The sequence below is a fragment of the Protomyctophum bolini genome (assembly GCF_963924005.1).
Source record: "Protomyctophum bolini genome assembly, chromosome: 3".
NCBI lineage: Eukaryota > Metazoa > Chordata > Actinopteri > Myctophiformes > Myctophidae > Protomyctophum > Protomyctophum bolini.
Window position 1 is genome coordinate 18,854,881 of NC_137864.1, and position 17,851 is coordinate 18,872,731.

Here is a 17,851-nt window from a genome sequence, read left to right on the forward strand (position 1 = left end):
GGGTTTACATTCTGGCAAGTAGACTATAATAACAAAAGACAGCAAGACAAATCTTATCAAAAGCTTGTTTGTTTTTTAATTCAACAAACTTGACAACATTCTGTAGATGTATCTATACAGGACAAGAAAATGTTACAACAAAATAAATGACTTGGGGGGGGGGGGGGGAGAAAAAAAACATACTTAGTTAGGGGATCATCCAAACAACGTCAACAACAAAATCTCTGAGTGTGATCTAACATTATAAGAGGGTGAGGAGGAGTGAACGCAGGAGAAACATACACCCTCCTTGTTCTAGGTCTGGGATGGGAGGTTAGAGGCCAGGAGAGGAATGTAGAGGTGCAGAGCCAACCCTTGCACAGACCTCCGAAAACAAACCCCTCTGCTCCTCACACGTCCGTTTCGCCTTTTAAAACACTGTTCCTCCACGTCTGGTCCGGGTTCTTGTCTACCTTGTATGAGGCGACAGACCTGGATATTGTTAATATAGATGATCGACCACACTGGTCCAAATCTGGACCGTTAGGGGACTGTAACTCTGACACTGTCCAAGTTAAATTAACACTTGAGGATTTTCCAGTGTAGAAAGAACATTTGTATCAAATGTGGGTCCGTGGCCCAATGCATATAAAACTGGGGGTCCTTGAAATTAAAAAGAGTAAGAATTACTGAACTTAACTACTGGCACCCCAATCTATGCTGCAAGATCCTCAGTAATTATTCAACTCGAGAATTGGCTGCATTTCTACACTCTCGAGAGTCACAGGACCGTTTTCTCAACCCAATGTGGAGAAACAGTGTTTTAAAAGACACAGGAGAAGAATGGAGGGATGTGAAGGGAGGAGGAGCTCACACTTTTCCTCTCTTTTCTTGGAGGGAGAAAAACAAAAGAGGGATAGAAGAATGGATCCGAGGGAGGGAGGGATTAAAGTGAAGGAGTAGAGGTTGCTCATGGTCATTCCATGGCCTCCTGGTTCTCCTGGTCCGCACTGATCTCCTCGCTGGCCTCCTTGCCCTCCTTGCTCCTCTTGCTTTTCTTGTGTTTGTGTCTCCGGTGGCTGTCGCCCTCCTCGCTGTCGTGTCTCCTCCTGCTAGTGCTACTCGCACAGAAGAGGGTGGGGTGGTGGGGGGGATGAGCGGTGGTGGAAGAGGCGGAAAGAGGAGGTTGTGGAGTTGGAGGAGGGGGGTTAATGAGGGAGAAAGGCGTTGGGGGAGAAATGGGAATGCGGAGGAGAAAAGGTCAAAGCGAACTGTGGATAACGGCACAACAAAAAAACAATATCTAACAACATAGAACATCTCATATATTGATGCTATCTGGAACTTTCTCAATCTGTACTGTGTACAACAATAATAATTTAGGCATTTAGAAAAAACTCTTAATCCAGAGCGATTGTACCATGTGTACTGTATTACACATGGTAATACAGTACATCAAATGCATCGAAATAGTCATTTAGGATCATAGGTAAACTAAAACATATCATGAATGAATGAATGAATAGTTTATTTCGGTACTTACATTTTCATGTTTAAAAGACAGTTGTGTTACATGGTTTAGCACCGAAAAGGTGTAGGCTGAAGCCAAAGCTTATTATGCCTACCCTTATCCGTCTAACAGTAGAATATCCGTACATTGAAACTATAAACACTATGAAATGCTATAGAATACCAGATCAATAATGACCTGGCATCTGTCTACAATACATTATATCTAAATGACATATTATAGCCTTTGCATAAGACTTCAAGGTCGTCGAGGCAACGGCAAGTGCTATATGGCCAGTGCTACGGACTAAGGTGGAGTCTGAAGAGGTGAGTTTTTAGACTACGGCAGAAGATTGGGAGTGAGTCTGCAGTTCTAATTGCAATGGGGAGTAGTGCTGCATGATTAATCGAAGAAAAAAACATCTAGATTCCTACGCGATTCCTGGACACCTATGCGATCCCATTTCTAAAAATGAGAACGTGGATTGATCTCAATTCTTGTGGAGGAAAATCGAGATGCACATTTGAATCGTGCAGCACTAACGGCCGAGCTAAACCAGGCTTTTCAGCGTGCATTTGCGAGTATACGCACAAACGCATACACGCACTTATAGATCCAGTCCTATTTTAAAGTGCGTGTATACGGGGCTCGCGTGTGCGCGTTTTACGCACACGTGCTCGGTGTAGCTCGGCCGTAATGGGGGGGGGGGGGGGGGAAGGGGGTGTAGGGGTGGATCATACTTTGAAGATATGGGGGGTGCCATACCTTTGGTTGCTTTGTAGGCTAACATCAGTGTTTTGTACTCTGTGCGGGCAGTAACCAGGAGCCAATGGAGGGAGCGGAGAAGGGGGAAGACGTGAAAATATTGGTTGGACTCAACCGATAATCACCAGTAGGTTACTTATCAAGACGATCTTATCGGCCTACTGCACATGCTGGGAGCCTACTGAGAACGACAACCCACCTCATACCCTAACCTAAACATAACCGCAAGCACGGAGCAGCGCGGTCACTTTCTTATTTCCTAATCGCAACCAGTGGGCTCCCAGACTACATGCAGTAAGACGATAAGATGGTCTTGATATGTAACCTACTGGTGATTATCAGTTGATCACATTCGTAGCGGGTGACCAAGCATGCTGCGGTGAGAGGTGTGTGTGTGTGTGTGTGTGTGTGTGTCTACCTGCGTGAGGACTTGTGGCGTCCCTCCTCCTTCTCCCTGTGTCTTCTAGAGCTCTCTCTGTGTCCTCTGTCCTCTTTCTCTCTGCTTGCCCGCTCACGGTGGCCACGCTCCCCGTAGCCACGCTCCTGGTACTCGCGGTAACGGTAACGCTCCTCATCGCTGCGGAGGGCACAGACAGAGACGACGGGCTAGATGTGAGTCGCTTAACCCATTTAGACCTAAAATGTCTTCTTCTTCTTCTGAAAAACCTATGTTTCTATATCAGTGTATCAACTAAGTTTTTCATGTCAAGGACCCCAAAGGTTATATGAATTTGGCCACCGACCACAATCTGAAAATATTTTGTTCCAGGAACCCCCCCAGAAGCAAAGATTTGAGTTCGCTCTGAAAGAATATACAGCTCCATCACACTGAATTAGAATATTTTGTAAAAAAAATCTATTTCTATTTCTATTTTACGAGACAGATAAAAAAATGTTTTTTTAAATGAGAAATGTTGACCATCTGAAAAGTGTATTAATGTATGCAGTCAATACTTGGTCTGGGCTACTTTTGAAGAAATAATTTCATCAATGGGGAGTGGCATGGAGGTGTCAGCCTGTGGCATTGTAGAGGTGTTATGGAAGCCCAGGTTTGCTTTGATAACAGCCATAAATTAATATGTATTGTTCAGTCTTATGTCTCACACCTTCCTCTTGACAATACAACCTAGATTATCTGTGGGGTTCAGGTCAGGCCAGTTGGCTGGTCAGTTAAGCACAGTAATACCATGGTCAGTACACCAGTTACTAGTAGTTTTGGCTCTGTGGCCAGGTGCCAAATCGAGTTGGAAAGGAAAATTAGCATCTCCATGAAGCTTGTCAACATACTGAAGCACAATCTACGTACTCTGTGGCTGTGTTGAAACCATTGTTAACTTTTCACTGTCAGTGGACCAACACCATACACATAACATGGCCTAAATCATCACTGTGTAGTTTTGGCTCTGTGGGCAGGTGCCAAGTGCTGCTGGAAAAGGAAAATCAGCATCAACATAAAGATTGTCAATGTACGGAGGCACACAGTGCTGTAAAATATCATAATAGCTGGTTGTGTTGAGACTCTGGACATGACAAAACACAGGCTGATCACCTCCATGCCACGCCCCATTGATGAAATAATTTCTTCAAAAGCAGCCCAGAACAAGTATTAACTGCATACATTAATATACTTTTCAGATGATCGACATTTCTCGTTTCATTTTTTTTGTGGTCTCGTAAAATATTCGAATTCATTGATAGGATTTTTAGATTTTCATGAGCTGTACGCCATAATCATCGAGATTAAAACAAAAAAATGTGTTCGCCACATGTGTTCCTCACCTGGTGTAGCTCATAGCTGAGGGGCTGTGTTCCCTCTCCCGTTCATGGGGCCTCTCCCGGGGCCTCTCTCGCTCCTTTTCTCTCTTCTCCTCGCGACGGGGCCCAGGCCCGGGCCCGGGGCCGGGGTAGTAGTCCCACGGCTTGGAGTTATCCATCATGGGGGGCCAAGGCGGGGCCACATTGCCCGGCATGGGAGGAGGGTATGCACCTGGGCATGAATCGTGAAGAGAGGATTGCTCGGTAAGTCCGTGTTGGGTGTAGTGCAATTGGATGAACTTAACCACTTAAGCTCTATACTTTTCCGTACGTCAAGGAATAGTGAAAATATCACAATATCACAACGCCTTGTGATGAGAGGCGTTGTTTGCATGTACACTTTTCACCTATGACAAGCCGAACATAAGGGCGCGATATTTAAAGTGGCTCAAGGGAAATGTTGCAGATTCTTTAACATAAATCCCATTGTTCTGATGTGAGAAGTTCATATACTGCACATACGTATAAGGTGTGGGGGGAAAAATACCCAATGTGTTCTGTGTATTTCTAAATGTACACCCAATGACGTCAAATGCAGTGTTCATCGGGTATACGCAATGTACTCTGAACATTCTGTACTCTGTTTTTTGTTCCATGTTGTAATTCTTACCCTGAGGGAAGGGATATGGTGGGACAGGGCGGTTATCATATCCTCCAGGATGGCTACTGAGAGAGAGAGAGAGAGAGAGAGAGAGAGAGAGAGAACATTAGCAACTACGTGTTGTATTGTTAAGGATTCAGTGTGTTGTTTTGTGTGTATGCGTTTACCTGTCCATGGTAGGGATGAGAGAAGGAGGCGGTCCGCTAGGTGGAGGGGGGAACCCTGGGGGAGGGACAGTGATGGGCATTCCTAAGAACAGAGAGATGAGTAGAGAAATCAAATCAAAATCAATCAAAAACACAAATAAATAAAAAAGCACTCACGGGAGAGATGCAACACCTGCTGCACATCGTTACTGTCGGACAGAAATATTGTATCTCTGTATTTCAAGTAACGTATGTTTTTTCCTACATAATTTAATCAATTGTGTTCATCATACAATAAATAGTGTCACACAAAAGTAGTGAAAATAGCCGATCTACAAGCACGCGCACACACACACACACACACACACACACACACACACACACACACACACACACACACACACACACACAGCTGAGTGACTGTGGGCACTTACGTGGCGGGGGGATGAGCTGTGGGGGTGCCGTGCTGACGTTGGGGGGAGGAGGGAGGAAGGGTGGAGGGGGCATGTTCGGAGGGAGGGGTCCAGGAGGGAAGAAATTAGGAGGCATCTGATTCTTGGCCTGGGGTGGTTCCACGTCCGATGAGGTGTGCCCATCTGAGATCACCTGTGTGACCAAACACACATGGGAAAGGAAAGGCTCAAACTCAGGCCTGGATGGAACACGTTGTTGACTCTTATGGATTCATATGGATTCATGGCAGTCATGTGATAATGTGCGATGACAGAACATTGTGATAGCATTCACTACAGAGTTCTATTTTCACGCCTGTGCTTATCAACAATTACCGGTATTCTTGTTCAGCAGTTATTAGGGATGTGCCAAAAATCTGTTTTCTAATGACTAGATTCGACCCAAATTATGTTGTACTATATCGACACATATGTGTGTTTGGGAATATTATATTCGTATCAGTACAGTATATGCAATGTTTTCTCAACAAAAAACAAACATGTCATGGAAAGCTTATCGAATTATCACTCTATATACTTTTTTTGTATTTTTGTATATTTATTCATATATTATCTTCAAATGAAAAAGGTAGTCGACAAACATTTTCGCCATAGTGTTAGTCGGCAAAATCAACCCTGCTGTGTGGTTGGTCTGCTTTACCTGAATGTTGTTTCCCTCCAGGTTGTGCCTGCGTCGTCCCTCCACTCTGCTGATGGTGGCTGTCCCTCCACCGATCACATCGATGGTACCGCTGGCCTTCCTGACAGAGGAACCCACACATTAGTACAGTAGCATAGGGTGTAGACGATACGAATTTCCGACCAGTCATTAGTCCGACAACGACAACCTACCATAACCGCAAGCACGGAGCAGTGCATGTTCGCCAACCTCAGCGCATGTTCGCCAACCATAATCCGGTCGCCAACCTTAACGCATGTTCACCAACCTTAATCCGGTCGCCAACCTTTTTTTTCCCCCACTGTTTTGTTTATTCAAGATTCAGGGTATACAGTAAATCAAATGACAGTATATGTGACACACCGATATGAAACATATAAAAGATAACAAAATGTTGTGAGTCCATACACAAAATATTGTGGTAGCATAAAATAAAAATAAGAAAATAAAATAAAAAGTTGCATAGTCCTATGCTAACATGGAAGCGACACTAATACAAACCACATAACCTGAATCAAGTTTTGAAACAAAAACAAGACAAACGTACGACAAGACAAGACAAGACAACATGGCATGGTCATTGGTCACCCAAAACATAATAGACGTGGTATTGCATCCACACATGGCTCCTAATAATATACTGAACAACCCAGCTGCGTCGGGAATCTACAGTAGCATGCTCAGATCCAGGATTAAACTCATTCAATCTCGAATTGCTTGGAACTGCAAGTTATTTACTAGTGCGAGGAAGGGGCCCCATGTGTCCTCAAATTTGGATACAGAGCCTCTCAGGGTACATCTAATTTTTTCTAATTTAATAAAGTGGAGTACATCTCTAATCCAGTGAAGATGGGTTGGGGGAGCAGAAGACTTCCATTTCATCAGAATCAGACGCCTAGCTAAGAGAGTGGTAAAGGGCACCAAGTGAGCTTTGTATTTTGATAGGAATAGATCAGGGGGAGAGATATCCGGTCGCCAACCTTAACGCATGTTCGCCAACCTTAATCCGGTCGCCAACCTTAACGCATATTCGCCAACCGTAATGCATGTTCGCCAACCTTAATCTGGTCGTTTTCTGCATGCCGTTTTCCGCATGTCGGCCTATTGACATGTCGTAATATATAGGATAATAGGATAATATGTAGCATAATATATGGATACAATTCATGACCATGTTCCTCTTGTAAGAATGAGGCCGTGCATAGGACCTAGGCCCTAAATGGAAACCAGACCGTTTCCATTTTCCAGGTCTTTTTTTTGTGCTATCCCTTTTGGACCAAGTGTTTGACTGTACTGTTGCTGCTTTTACATTTCTGTCTAATAAACTATTCAATCAATCAATGCCCACTTACGGGTAATAGTCTTGAGCCGGGGCGAGATTCTGATTCCATTGAGGGGGGGAGATCCTACCAATACAAAACAGAAAACAGAGGACAACACACAGTGAATGGGAGGTTATTTCATACAGAGAAACTGATGCATTTCTTTCAAATGGAGATTCCGGGTGCGTTTCAATATGTGGGTGTGGTGCGTCTGCACAGGAAAGCAGTGTGAGTTTAACATTAAATGTGCGTTTCAAATGACTCTTTATATATTGTTGAAATATTGTATATATGTTCAGTACCATCATTTTTTCTTTAACTGTGTAACAGGTAAACATCACAACACCCCAACTACCATTCTCAATCAAACCTCTTTTCTGACATCTCAAAAGCTCAAATCAAGTCCACATTTAGGTGTATTCCCCCCCCCCCCCCCCACACACACACACACACACACACACAGCAAATGTCTATTTCATCTCCCAAGTCTGATCACTTTCCGTTTCCTGCTACGATCATTCAATGAGAAATACATTGTTAGATGTATGTCTTACATTTTCTCCTGTGTGTCGTAAGCAGGTATCTGCATTGCAGATCTGGTGTTGACCTGGCTCTGGTGGCTCATGGGAGGCTTGCTGTAGATGCTGGCCGGAGAGATGAACTCCGGCTTTGTGGTGTGAACGGGCAGGCTGGAGATATTGGACATGTCCTTCTCGTTACCTGTCCTGCCCTGCTGAACCTGGGGGTCACAGAGTAACAGAGTTACTACAGCTCTCTTAAATCTCATGGCTGAATATGTAATGATGTGTAGGCATTATCATTCTAAACCTAGGTTGCTGACGTTCTAAGTAACACATAGCCAACCAGTTGAAGAAATCACAGATCGAGGCTTTCTTTGACCTTTTGCTTTCATGACATTTCCGAGACGGTTCATGTTTTATGCTTATGAACGCCTATTGCTAGTTTGACCACTTCAAATACTCTATAATAATAAAGGTATTATATAGACACACGGCTCTGGGGCGCGTGTCAAAATTGAAGGCACAATTTTCCCAAGATTCCTTGCAAGCTTGTCAAGCTTCCGCGTGTGTAATGGAAGTCCCGGAATAGGCGTGCTGTGATTGGCCAGTAGTCAGTTGAGTGACAGCGAGAGACATGGAGGAGTCGCATGAGTTACGTCACTTGGGCAGCGACGGAGCGTGCCTTCAGTGCTACGGCACTTCCGCTTTACTTCCTGCCTTCAATGGAGACATGTCGCTCCAATGAAATGCACCGGCCACTGAGGCATCTATATATTTACTTGCGCAAGCAGAGCGTGCAAGTACTAGTTTCTCCCATCACGATATTCGATGCATATGCACCGTCCCAGCAAATGACGTAATGACTACTTGTGCCTGATACGGCAGTGGTGCCAGATTACATACATGTATACACAGGAGCATTACCTTTAATCCTCCCGAAACTAAAACATATCGTCATTACGTCACCATCGAAAACCAATTACACTCTGGCATTGGGTCCTTTAATCCACATCTTTATTACGTCATCATTGAGAGCTAGTTATACCAGTTATACCCTGACATCATATGCTGGGACAGTGCATATGCATCAAAAGTGGCGCAAAGTAACCACAGTATACCGCTAATCAACTTACAAATTACATATACATGGAGGCATTTCCTTTAATCCACCCGACACTGATCGACATATACGTCACCATCGAAGGCATTGGGTCCTTTAATCCACATCTTTATTACGTCATCATTGAGAGCTAGTTATACCAGTTATACCCCGACGTCATATGCTGGGACGGTGCATACGCATCAAAGTGGCGCAAAGTAACCACAGTATACCGCTAATCAACTTACAAATTACATATACATATACACAGAGGCATTTAGTATTAATATCACTATAGTCAAAGATTAAGTAAATGTAAAGCAATTGACAATTTAAAATAAATAATTATACTGTATACGTGATAACATATTTTATTTCAGTTTATATACCTTTTTTCTTCATCGGATGTCGATGATTTATTTTTCTTTGAGAAACTAAAAAGGGATCGAGAATTATTCTAAATTGATAAAACTGTATTTATTTTATAGATAGAAACTTGTACCATACTTCATAATACTACTTTTTTACATGCATAAAGTACGTAGGTAGCAAAGAGCTAAACCTAATAATTCAACATTTCAAACGTTCCTTCACAGAGAAGCTGAGATTTGACAGTTTGTAGCGGTGGACAGAACATGCGCGCTCTGCTTGCGCACTAGTAGGCCTACTAGTGTGCAACAAGCAAGTAGTGTGCAACAAGCAAGTAGGCACTCGACAGAGTGCAGTTCTAGTTTTATATACATCTACACGAAGTTCACGTACACAATTGGCACGTGTTCTGGGGGAGGGAAGCCGGGCGGAGAGGATGATAATTGTCATTGCACGTACTCCTACAGGCTGGGGTGGGGCAGCACCTGGAGTGTTGGGCGGGAGGAGTAGGACGAAGGCTCTACGTCCCCCTGGTAGGGGCTCCTCATTGGCAGGTGAGCCAGTATAGGATACAACAGCAGTGACAACACAGAAATGTGTGTATGTATGGGGAGGAATCAATTGGCATGACGACTAAATTGGGATTTTTACGGTGTGAGGTGGCGGCTGCATGCCGTTTAGCGGCCTCTTACTGTGATCTTGCTGGTTATTGAACCAACCGTGGTGACCTCCTGACCCAAGCGCATCCTCTTCTGCTTCTCGCAGTACACCTTCCATGTGTCCTCGTTGAAGCCATAGTTGAAGTAGTCAGACAGGTCCGCTCCTACACACATAAACACAGTCAGACAGGTCCACTCCTACACACACCAACAGTCACTCTCTCATATAATGTGTGTGCATGTATGCCGGTATATCACTCTCTCATGTGAATACAACCAAAACAAACCTCTCACTAGGCACAAAAAATGCAAGACCAATAAAACCACATCACAATATCAGACAGGCGCTCGCACGCACACACCTGGCTTCCTCCAAGGCTTCTCTTCAAAAGACTCCATGTCCACCTCCAGTACTGGAACCCCGTTGATGTTCCCAGGGGTATCCATATCCACTCCCTTCAGCTTTGCTATAATGGAAACAAAACAACGTACTTGTTAGCGGACCTACACATATCTGTTATGCTGCTGTACTATCTGAGCTTCTGCCATACCATTCAATTTGCAAGAACACAATGGAATTTCAGTAAAACTAGCTGCCAAAAAAATAGCTGCAATAGTTTGTAATCACCTTGTCCATAAGGTCTGGTGCCTGTTGTTTTAATGTTGAGGTTGACAGGTGGTGCTCCATAGGGCCTGTGAGAAGAAAACAAAGCTTTTCATTGATGAAATAGATGATATACAGCACATAAAGCATATTGGTATACCAAGTACTGCCAGGCCGAACTTAGGTGTTATGATATTAAAGGTTATGAATATGATGGAAAGTGTTTTCTCCTGTGTCTGTGTGCTGTGTGCAGGCTTGCGTGCGTGCGTGTGTCGTGGTGTGATTGGATGATTGTAACAGAGGGAGTGCCAGGAACAGACGCAGCCTCTCCGGATTGGTGCTCAGAGGACGACTTCAAGTTTAAAAGGCTGTCAGAGAGCTGGCGACAGCAAACCCTTGCCTTCCTGACTCCCAACCCGTCCATTCCGTTGTTACCTTTGTAGCCATTTGTGCATGTGAAGCCGAACAGATATGTAGCCTAATCACATCATTGCAACACTTGATTCAACATGTAGGTAAAAGATAACAGTCCGACTCGAACTCGGCCTTATGCAGAGTTTTTTTCCGCTAGTTTTTTTCTCAGCTAAAGGGAAGGGGGGGGCGATTTTTGTTTTATGGTTTGTTTTCTGCTAAGGAGGTTAGCCATTGTATTTTGGCTTTGAATTCAGTGAGGTAAGCATTCCCTTTTTCTTTCTAGTTTTGTTGTTCAGTCCTCCACTCTTGAAGTGAAGAAATAAAGAAAAAGAAAACATCGAAAAGTAAACCATTTGGACGGCAGTTCCTGGGAGCTGGGAAGGTCGGTTTTTCCACACCTTATGTTTTGTCTCGTTCCCCTAGGCCGAAGCATAACATTAGGCAAGGGGGTAGATAATGTTTTCCTGTCAGTGGCAGCCTAAATATAACCTGGAAAACAAGACAAATCTGCCATTGGAAAATAATGTTAATGGGATAATGCCATGGGATTACAGTGGGAAAACAGTGCCAGATTTGGTCTGTTCAGTTGTGATTGGATTTCACTCCCCCTTAAAACCTTTCATGACATTCATATTCATAGATTTCTTTCTTTTAGGTTTTATGAATTACACCCAAACAAGTGAAACAACCTGAACTTTGAACATTCAGTAGAGACATAGACTTGGCTGCCACATGACATTGGCTAGCGCCCCTCAAAAAGACAGAGGAAGACTGACACAGGTTAGCATTATTAGGTAGAGAGGACGATGGGACGCTGCAGATTTCTTCACGGCCTGATCAACTAACAGGCCAAGGTGTGAAATTGCAAGCCTTCACTTGGACCTACGTGTACTGTGGCGCTCCGGTTTTAATGTCTCCAATGGTGACACGGACATCGTCGTCGTCATCATCACTGTCGCTGTCACTGTCTTCATCCTCACCTGCTGCAGCCTCTCCAGCAGGCTGACACAGAGAGAGAGAGACGGACAGACAGTTACCAACCTTAAATACTGGTAGATTGTAAACATGTGAGAGTGCTTTAGGGGAAGAAGATAATTAAGACTGAAGATCCAAATAAGAAGTAAGAAAACAGTCAAGATATTAAAAGTATCTAATCCACAATGTGTGCGTGTGTGTGTGTGTGTGTGTGTGTGTGTGTGTGTGTGTGTGTGTGTGCGCAACGGCTTTCACTAGTACGGAAGTGCTCTTTCACAGAATTTACTATGCTGTCCATATCGGGTTACAACTCTGACGGGGCTGAGTCGGCTCTACCGAACTTCGCAAGTTCGCAGCGCTTGACACGGCAACTCACGGCCGCTCAGTGGTGTCTGCCGTGGCTCAAGTTCGGTAGAGACGGCGCCGATCCATCATTGTCTATGGGGAGGATTTCAGTGTACGGATTTTGGGGTTTTCCAGCGTGTGTATGTACGGTATTGCAATTACGTACATATTTACGCATTTCTGTGATACTGGGTAGGTGTGTGTGTGTGTGTGTGTGTGTGTGTAGGGATGGAGCCCGAAAATCGGGTCCATTACAAACCCGGTTTCGGCATTTATCGAGACCCGAGTATCAATAAGCGTTTGGCTTGTCGAGCCTCTTATCGGGTATAGCCGCAGCGGAACAAACATCCTGCTCTTCCACCCAACGCATGTTGTGCTTACCGTGCTTGCTGCCCAAGGCAAGCGCAGTAAGACGTTGCCATACATTATTAATCCAATTAATAATAATACGTTTGGGAAACTCAAATCTCCCTGCCATAGTTATAATATTGTATCTCCCGCAAATCGATTGAATAGTCTCACATAATACGTGACGTATTCAATGTCTCAGTCTATCGTTGCCGAAAAGGCAGAGCTAAAAGCTCACAACGCGGTGCAACCAGAAGCGTTGTGAGCTTGTAGATTGGCTATTTTTGGTGCGCGACACCGCCGTGATGATGTATACATTTCACCTTTAAAGTGACGGTACACAATGAACAGTTCCCTCTGTCTGTTAGAAAGTGTATACACCTTAGAACTTTATTCTTTATTCTGCTTTATTGGCATACAAACTCTCACAACTGGCCAATAAAAAGAAGGTTCTGTTCTCTCCAAAAAATAATAGCAAATGCTCGATAGTGGGCTCGATAAGGACCCGGCTCAATAAGCCTCGATAAGGTGATCGTTATCAATAAAACCTTAACGAGCTCCATCCCTATGTGTGTGTGTGTGTGTGTGTGTGTGTGTGTGTGTGTGTGTGTGTGTGTGTGTGTGTGTGTGTGTGTGTGTGTGCGAGAATGCTACCCACCTCGGAAGCCACTCCATTTCCTGTGGCCACAGTAGGGGCATCCTCTGTCTCAGGGACAACGGGCACATCGGCAGCTCCACTGGGAAAACGTTCAATTTAAAACCGCTTTAAGTTACAAACCAGGCACAGAAATAAAATAGGCACACGATAGACACACACACCTAAATATATATGCCCACAATAACCTAATTGTGTCTTGTTGCACAATATGCTCCTCAGGTTGTGCAGTATGCACTATCATTAAATGACAGGTAACAACTTGAGATGGAAGTTACCTGACTGCAACGCTCAACTTGGCTTCCTCATCCCCTTCTTTCTCTTCACCTTCATCTACAAAAAGACAAGTTATATTTTTGTGTTACATTGCCGGGGTTTTAAGTTTACAAGTCACAATTCCTAAATCACTAGACCAGTGGTTCTCGAACTTTTTAGACGTATCGACACAAAACAGAAATTAAATATTTGCCCGGGAGCCAAACTAGTGAAAATAGCAGATCTACAAGCTCACAGCGTGGCATGCGTAGATCGGCTATTTTCATTACTTCTTAAATATTTGTTCTAATTTATGGAATTTTCTTTCCTTAGTTTCTTCATGACATTACTGAAAAAAATCTTTGGATTTTGTAATTCATGAAAGGTTTAACTTTTTGGGGAATTTGAAAATGTTTTTAAATAATAATTAAAAGTTTAAAACCCAAATGCAGGAAACAAAAACTAAGGGGACCCATAACAATGTGTCCGTGACCCACAAATGGGTCGTGTTCCACTGTTTGGGAAACAGTGCACTAGACAGATGTATTCGTGTGAGATGGGGTCCTCAGCTAAATGAGCAACAGTTTAAGAAAATCTACAAGATCACACAGCGCCATCATCACAACTTGTGAGTTTGTAGATCTGCTATTTTTGGAATAGAGCTTGTAGCAATTTTATTTTAATTAATCATTTATATTTTGTCGTCCTGGACATGTATTTTCTGCTTGCTAAAGAGACCCCAGTTACAACAAACACTCAATAAATGAGTACAGAATCAGAAGAATATATAGAGCTACCGGTATTTTAACAACTTTAACAAAGGGAAGATCACTTATTGCTCCTACTAGGCCAGCAAGTTGCTACTATCATCTAGCAATGCACTGCATACATTGTTTAATGCCAGTTCAGTGGTTCCCAAACTTTTTCATGTCAACCCCAAATTGACATTTATTAGCCTGCGGACCCCAATTTAAAAAATATATGCCAGGGACCCCCCCCCCCCCCCCATAAGAGTTGATTCTCAACCATTTTAATTTCAAGGACCCCCAGCTTGACATGCATTAGGCTACGGACACCCATTTAATGGTATTTCTATCTCTGGGACCACCAATTTATAGGCTATTGTCAAATCAATGTTGATTTAACTCTGAGTGTACAAATGTGCCCTCTCTGAGTTACAGACCACTTCGCTCCTATCTATCATCTAGCTAGGGACCCCCTGAAACTTCCTCAAGGACCCCTGGGGGTCCCCGGACGCACACTTTGGGAACCACTGGTATACGATTACGGTACATCAGTATTACCTCCATAGAGCCACTCCTCCTCTTCATCCCCGCCGGCATTGGCATCAGCAGCCTGGGCTGTCTTATCCGCCTCTTCCGCAGACATCTTTACCTCTCTGGACAGTGGACACACAAAAAGCCTCCTTCCTTCCCTTCAGCGCCAACTGCACAGCGCGCTGCAACAACACCACTTCACCGCGCAGTGTGTTCAGCACGGCTTTCTGACTGTAAAACACCACATAGACGTGAATTATACTGAACCTTTACGTTATATTCTGGCAGAAATGTGCCATAAGTCGTTTGTATAAATAAATATTCTTCTTTCATGCATTCATATTATCCACAAGACTTCAACAAGCTCGTGTGCCCCGGAAGCGACTGACGGACACCACCGGATGAATGGAAAAGGTCAAGATATGTTTTGGTCTCCTTGAAAAATGTGACAGCGCCCCCTACCCGCAGTAGTATATAGTAGCCACAAGGGGGAGCTGGCTGACAGCTCACGCACGCACCATCAATCTTGTGGCCTTTCTTGTAAGGATTATTATTCTTCGGTCCTAAAAGTAGGCCTATCTGGATTTCAGTGTAGACCATGATAATGATTACCAAACTTGGCAGATGGGTTAGGCTTGGAATCCAAATCCACAGTACTGTACATCACTGCAACCTATGGTCAATTCATAAGTCTAGTCTGACTATCACTCACTGAATATGATGAATCAATTAACATATAATGCATAGGTCTCCATTCATGTTACCAAATGTTGACACATAGTCCTTTTTGATTGATTGATTGATTGATTGATTGATTGATTGATTGATATAATATAAATGTGTGTGTGTGTGTGTGTGTGTGTGTGTGTGTGTGTGTGTGTGTGTGTGTGTGTGTGTGTGTGTGTGTGTGTGTGTGTGTGTGTGTCAACAAAATGTACAGAGGGACAGTCTTTATGCAAATGAGTGAAGTCATACATTCAAATATTTTATTTATAACTAACTCAGAGTGTAGAGCAGTCATCTGATCTTTAGTAGGTTTTTGTGTCATTCCTGGCTTTTTGGCATTTTGTTATAAATAACAACTATTAAATGTCAGTCAACAAGACACAGAAACCTAGAAACCACAAAAAATGCGTAGGCTACATGAGCAGGCTGGTGCCTTGCATTCAAGCTTTATTAAACCAATGGGAGTATCTTGCAGATTATGACATGTATTGTTAGAGGCCTGGCATGCAGAAATCATCCAAGAAGCCAGACCACCAAAGAGCTCTAAAATGCATCAGCTATCCAAACCAAGAATTCGTTAAGTGATGTGATAAATGCAACAGCTGTGATACTCCCTGTCTTGTGTCTACGTCTCACTGAGAACAACCAATTTGTTCACCCCCTCTTCTTCTGAAAAGCCTAATCATCTTTATCTTCATCATCTTTCATCATGTCATAATATTATTCTGAGCTCAGAGCTTGGACCCTGTTACGTATTAGATATATATTTGTACTAAACATATAGTTAAATTTGGCTATATTTGACTATTTTAACATCAGCCTTAATAGGTGACTGCCTTGTGTTCGGCTTGTTATTACACAATAAATAAAGCAATCACATGTGGCTCCACAACCATTAAAAAAAATATGATTAGCGCTGTGGTTTTCGTGTCCAGGACAAGTTGGCCTTTAATGCAGAGAGGGTTGTTAATGCATTTAGGGGCATGGGCCTGTGTCTATATTTGTATTGATTTTCTCTCTCTCTCTCTCTCTCTCTCTCTCTCTCTCTCTCTCTCTCTCTCTCTCTCTCTCTCTCTCTCTCTCTCTCTCCCTCTCTCCCCCTGTCTCTCCTTCTTACATTATAAAACTTTTGCATCAGATGTGCATCAAACTATGCACTTGAAAGTCACATTCCATGCAATATGCCCACATAAGTCACGTGTAAAGCACTTGTGTAGACTCCTGTGTTCCTGGAAAACACACCTAAATAATGCTGATGCTGCTCCATTGTTAAAGTGATCATGTGAATCCATGCACTTAGTAGCACGCCTCCTATGTGTTTTTCAATCGTTCCCTCAATCTCTCTTTATATCTTTTCATCTAATGCTCTCTTCTCTGTTAGCCTCTCAGCCTCTGTGATTACATTCCCTCCTATTCTTACACTAACCCCAATGCCCTGGTGGTCTATATCTTTTTTTCCCATCTCACTCATCAATCTCCCCTACTTTCTTCCCGCTCATCTTCCCTCTCTATTTTTTATTTTATTTTTCTGGACCCTCACTATTATTCCCTCTGCCCTCCTTCCTCCCCACTCTCTCTTTCCATCTCAACGTTCCATCTTCAATTTTATTGCTCCCTTTTAACCCCCCTCCCCATTTATTCTCATTTCACCCTTGCTATCATCCCATCACCTTGCCTACTTCAACCATTCCTTACATCCCTCTATATCACTCTTCTTCTCAGTTCATCTCTGTATTTTCCCTCTCTTTTCTTCCCCCTTTCACCCTCCCTAAGATCCACTCTCCCTCCATTCGTACATCCCTCTCTCCTAGCGGTGTATTAGGAGGGTTAGTCGATGCTAATCAGGTTTATCCAGACAGAGGGCAATCATTGGACTATCTGTAATTACAGACACTGATATTAGCTTACTCGGATAGGACTGTATGACTGTATTTTCAAACCACGTTTCTGCTCCTTTGTTTGGCAAAACAAAGATCCATCTGTCATCATAAGCCATGCTTGATAATTCCCTCCTACACACTTGTAACGTGTTACATACTGTATTATGTAGGATTGAGAAGCCATTCTGTCTTTTCTGATGTTAAACAATTTGAGTATACAAAAATATCATGCTGTACAATTGTTGAAGAGTGGATGCAAGGGGAAACTGAAGGAAATAAGTAAATTAAATTTAGACAACATATTAATTTAATTCCAGCAGGTGCAATCTACAGTTTCAACTGTTCCTAAGTGGAAACATTCTGGTCTTGAACTGCCTCAGGTCAGCTTAGTTCATTGGGTCATAATTGATTGATATTAGAATGACCACAATTGAACCATGATGGAACACTTAGCA

At 43.2% G+C, this 17,851-nt stretch overlaps 1 protein-coding gene across 3 annotated transcripts; it reads right to left on the reverse strand.

Moving 5' to 3' along the window:
- Positions 1-53: 53 nt before the first annotated feature.
- On the reverse strand, positions 54-15,159 carry fip1l1b (FIP1 like 1b). Of its 3 annotated transcripts, none has more exons than XM_080760450.1 (16): positions 14,818-15,159; positions 13,537-13,591; positions 13,262-13,340; positions 11,822-11,937; positions 10,546-10,610; positions 10,280-10,384; positions 9,951-10,081; positions 7,824-8,008; positions 7,300-7,353; positions 5,930-6,029; positions 5,251-5,422; positions 4,838-4,919; positions 4,680-4,732; positions 4,034-4,241; positions 2,673-2,831; positions 54-1,097 (listed from the first exon to the last, which is right to left on the reverse strand). In XM_080760450.1, exons 1-16 carry the CDS (start codon positions 14,900-14,902, stop codon positions 956-958), a joined length of 1,791 nt encoding a protein of 596 aa, XP_080616576.1. In that variant the 5' UTR covers positions 14,903-15,159; the 3' UTR covers positions 54-955. The 3 variants fall into 3 exon arrangements, with proteins under 3 accessions (XP_080616576.1, XP_080616575.1, XP_080616577.1); XM_080760449.1 differs by having other exon boundaries at positions 4,680-4,735; XM_080760451.1 differs by lacking the exon at positions 54-1,097 and adding an exon at positions 1,117-2,293 and having other exon boundaries at positions 4,680-4,735.
- Positions 15,160-17,851: the final 2,692 nt, after the last annotated feature.

Coding starts and splice junctions, on each gene's coding strand:
- fip1l1b (XM_080760449.1), bottom strand. CDS start 14,902: ATGTCTGCGGAAGAGGCGGATAAGACAGCCCAGGCTGCTGATGCCAAT. Junction 4,920..5,250: donor ACAGCTCATCCCCCCGCCAC/GTAAGTGCCCAC, acceptor CTCTGTTCTTAG/GAATGCCCATCACTGTCCCT. Junction 4,736..4,837: donor CTCATCCCTACCATGGACAG/GTAAACGCATAC, acceptor TCTCTCTCTCAG/TAGCCATCCTGGAGGATATG.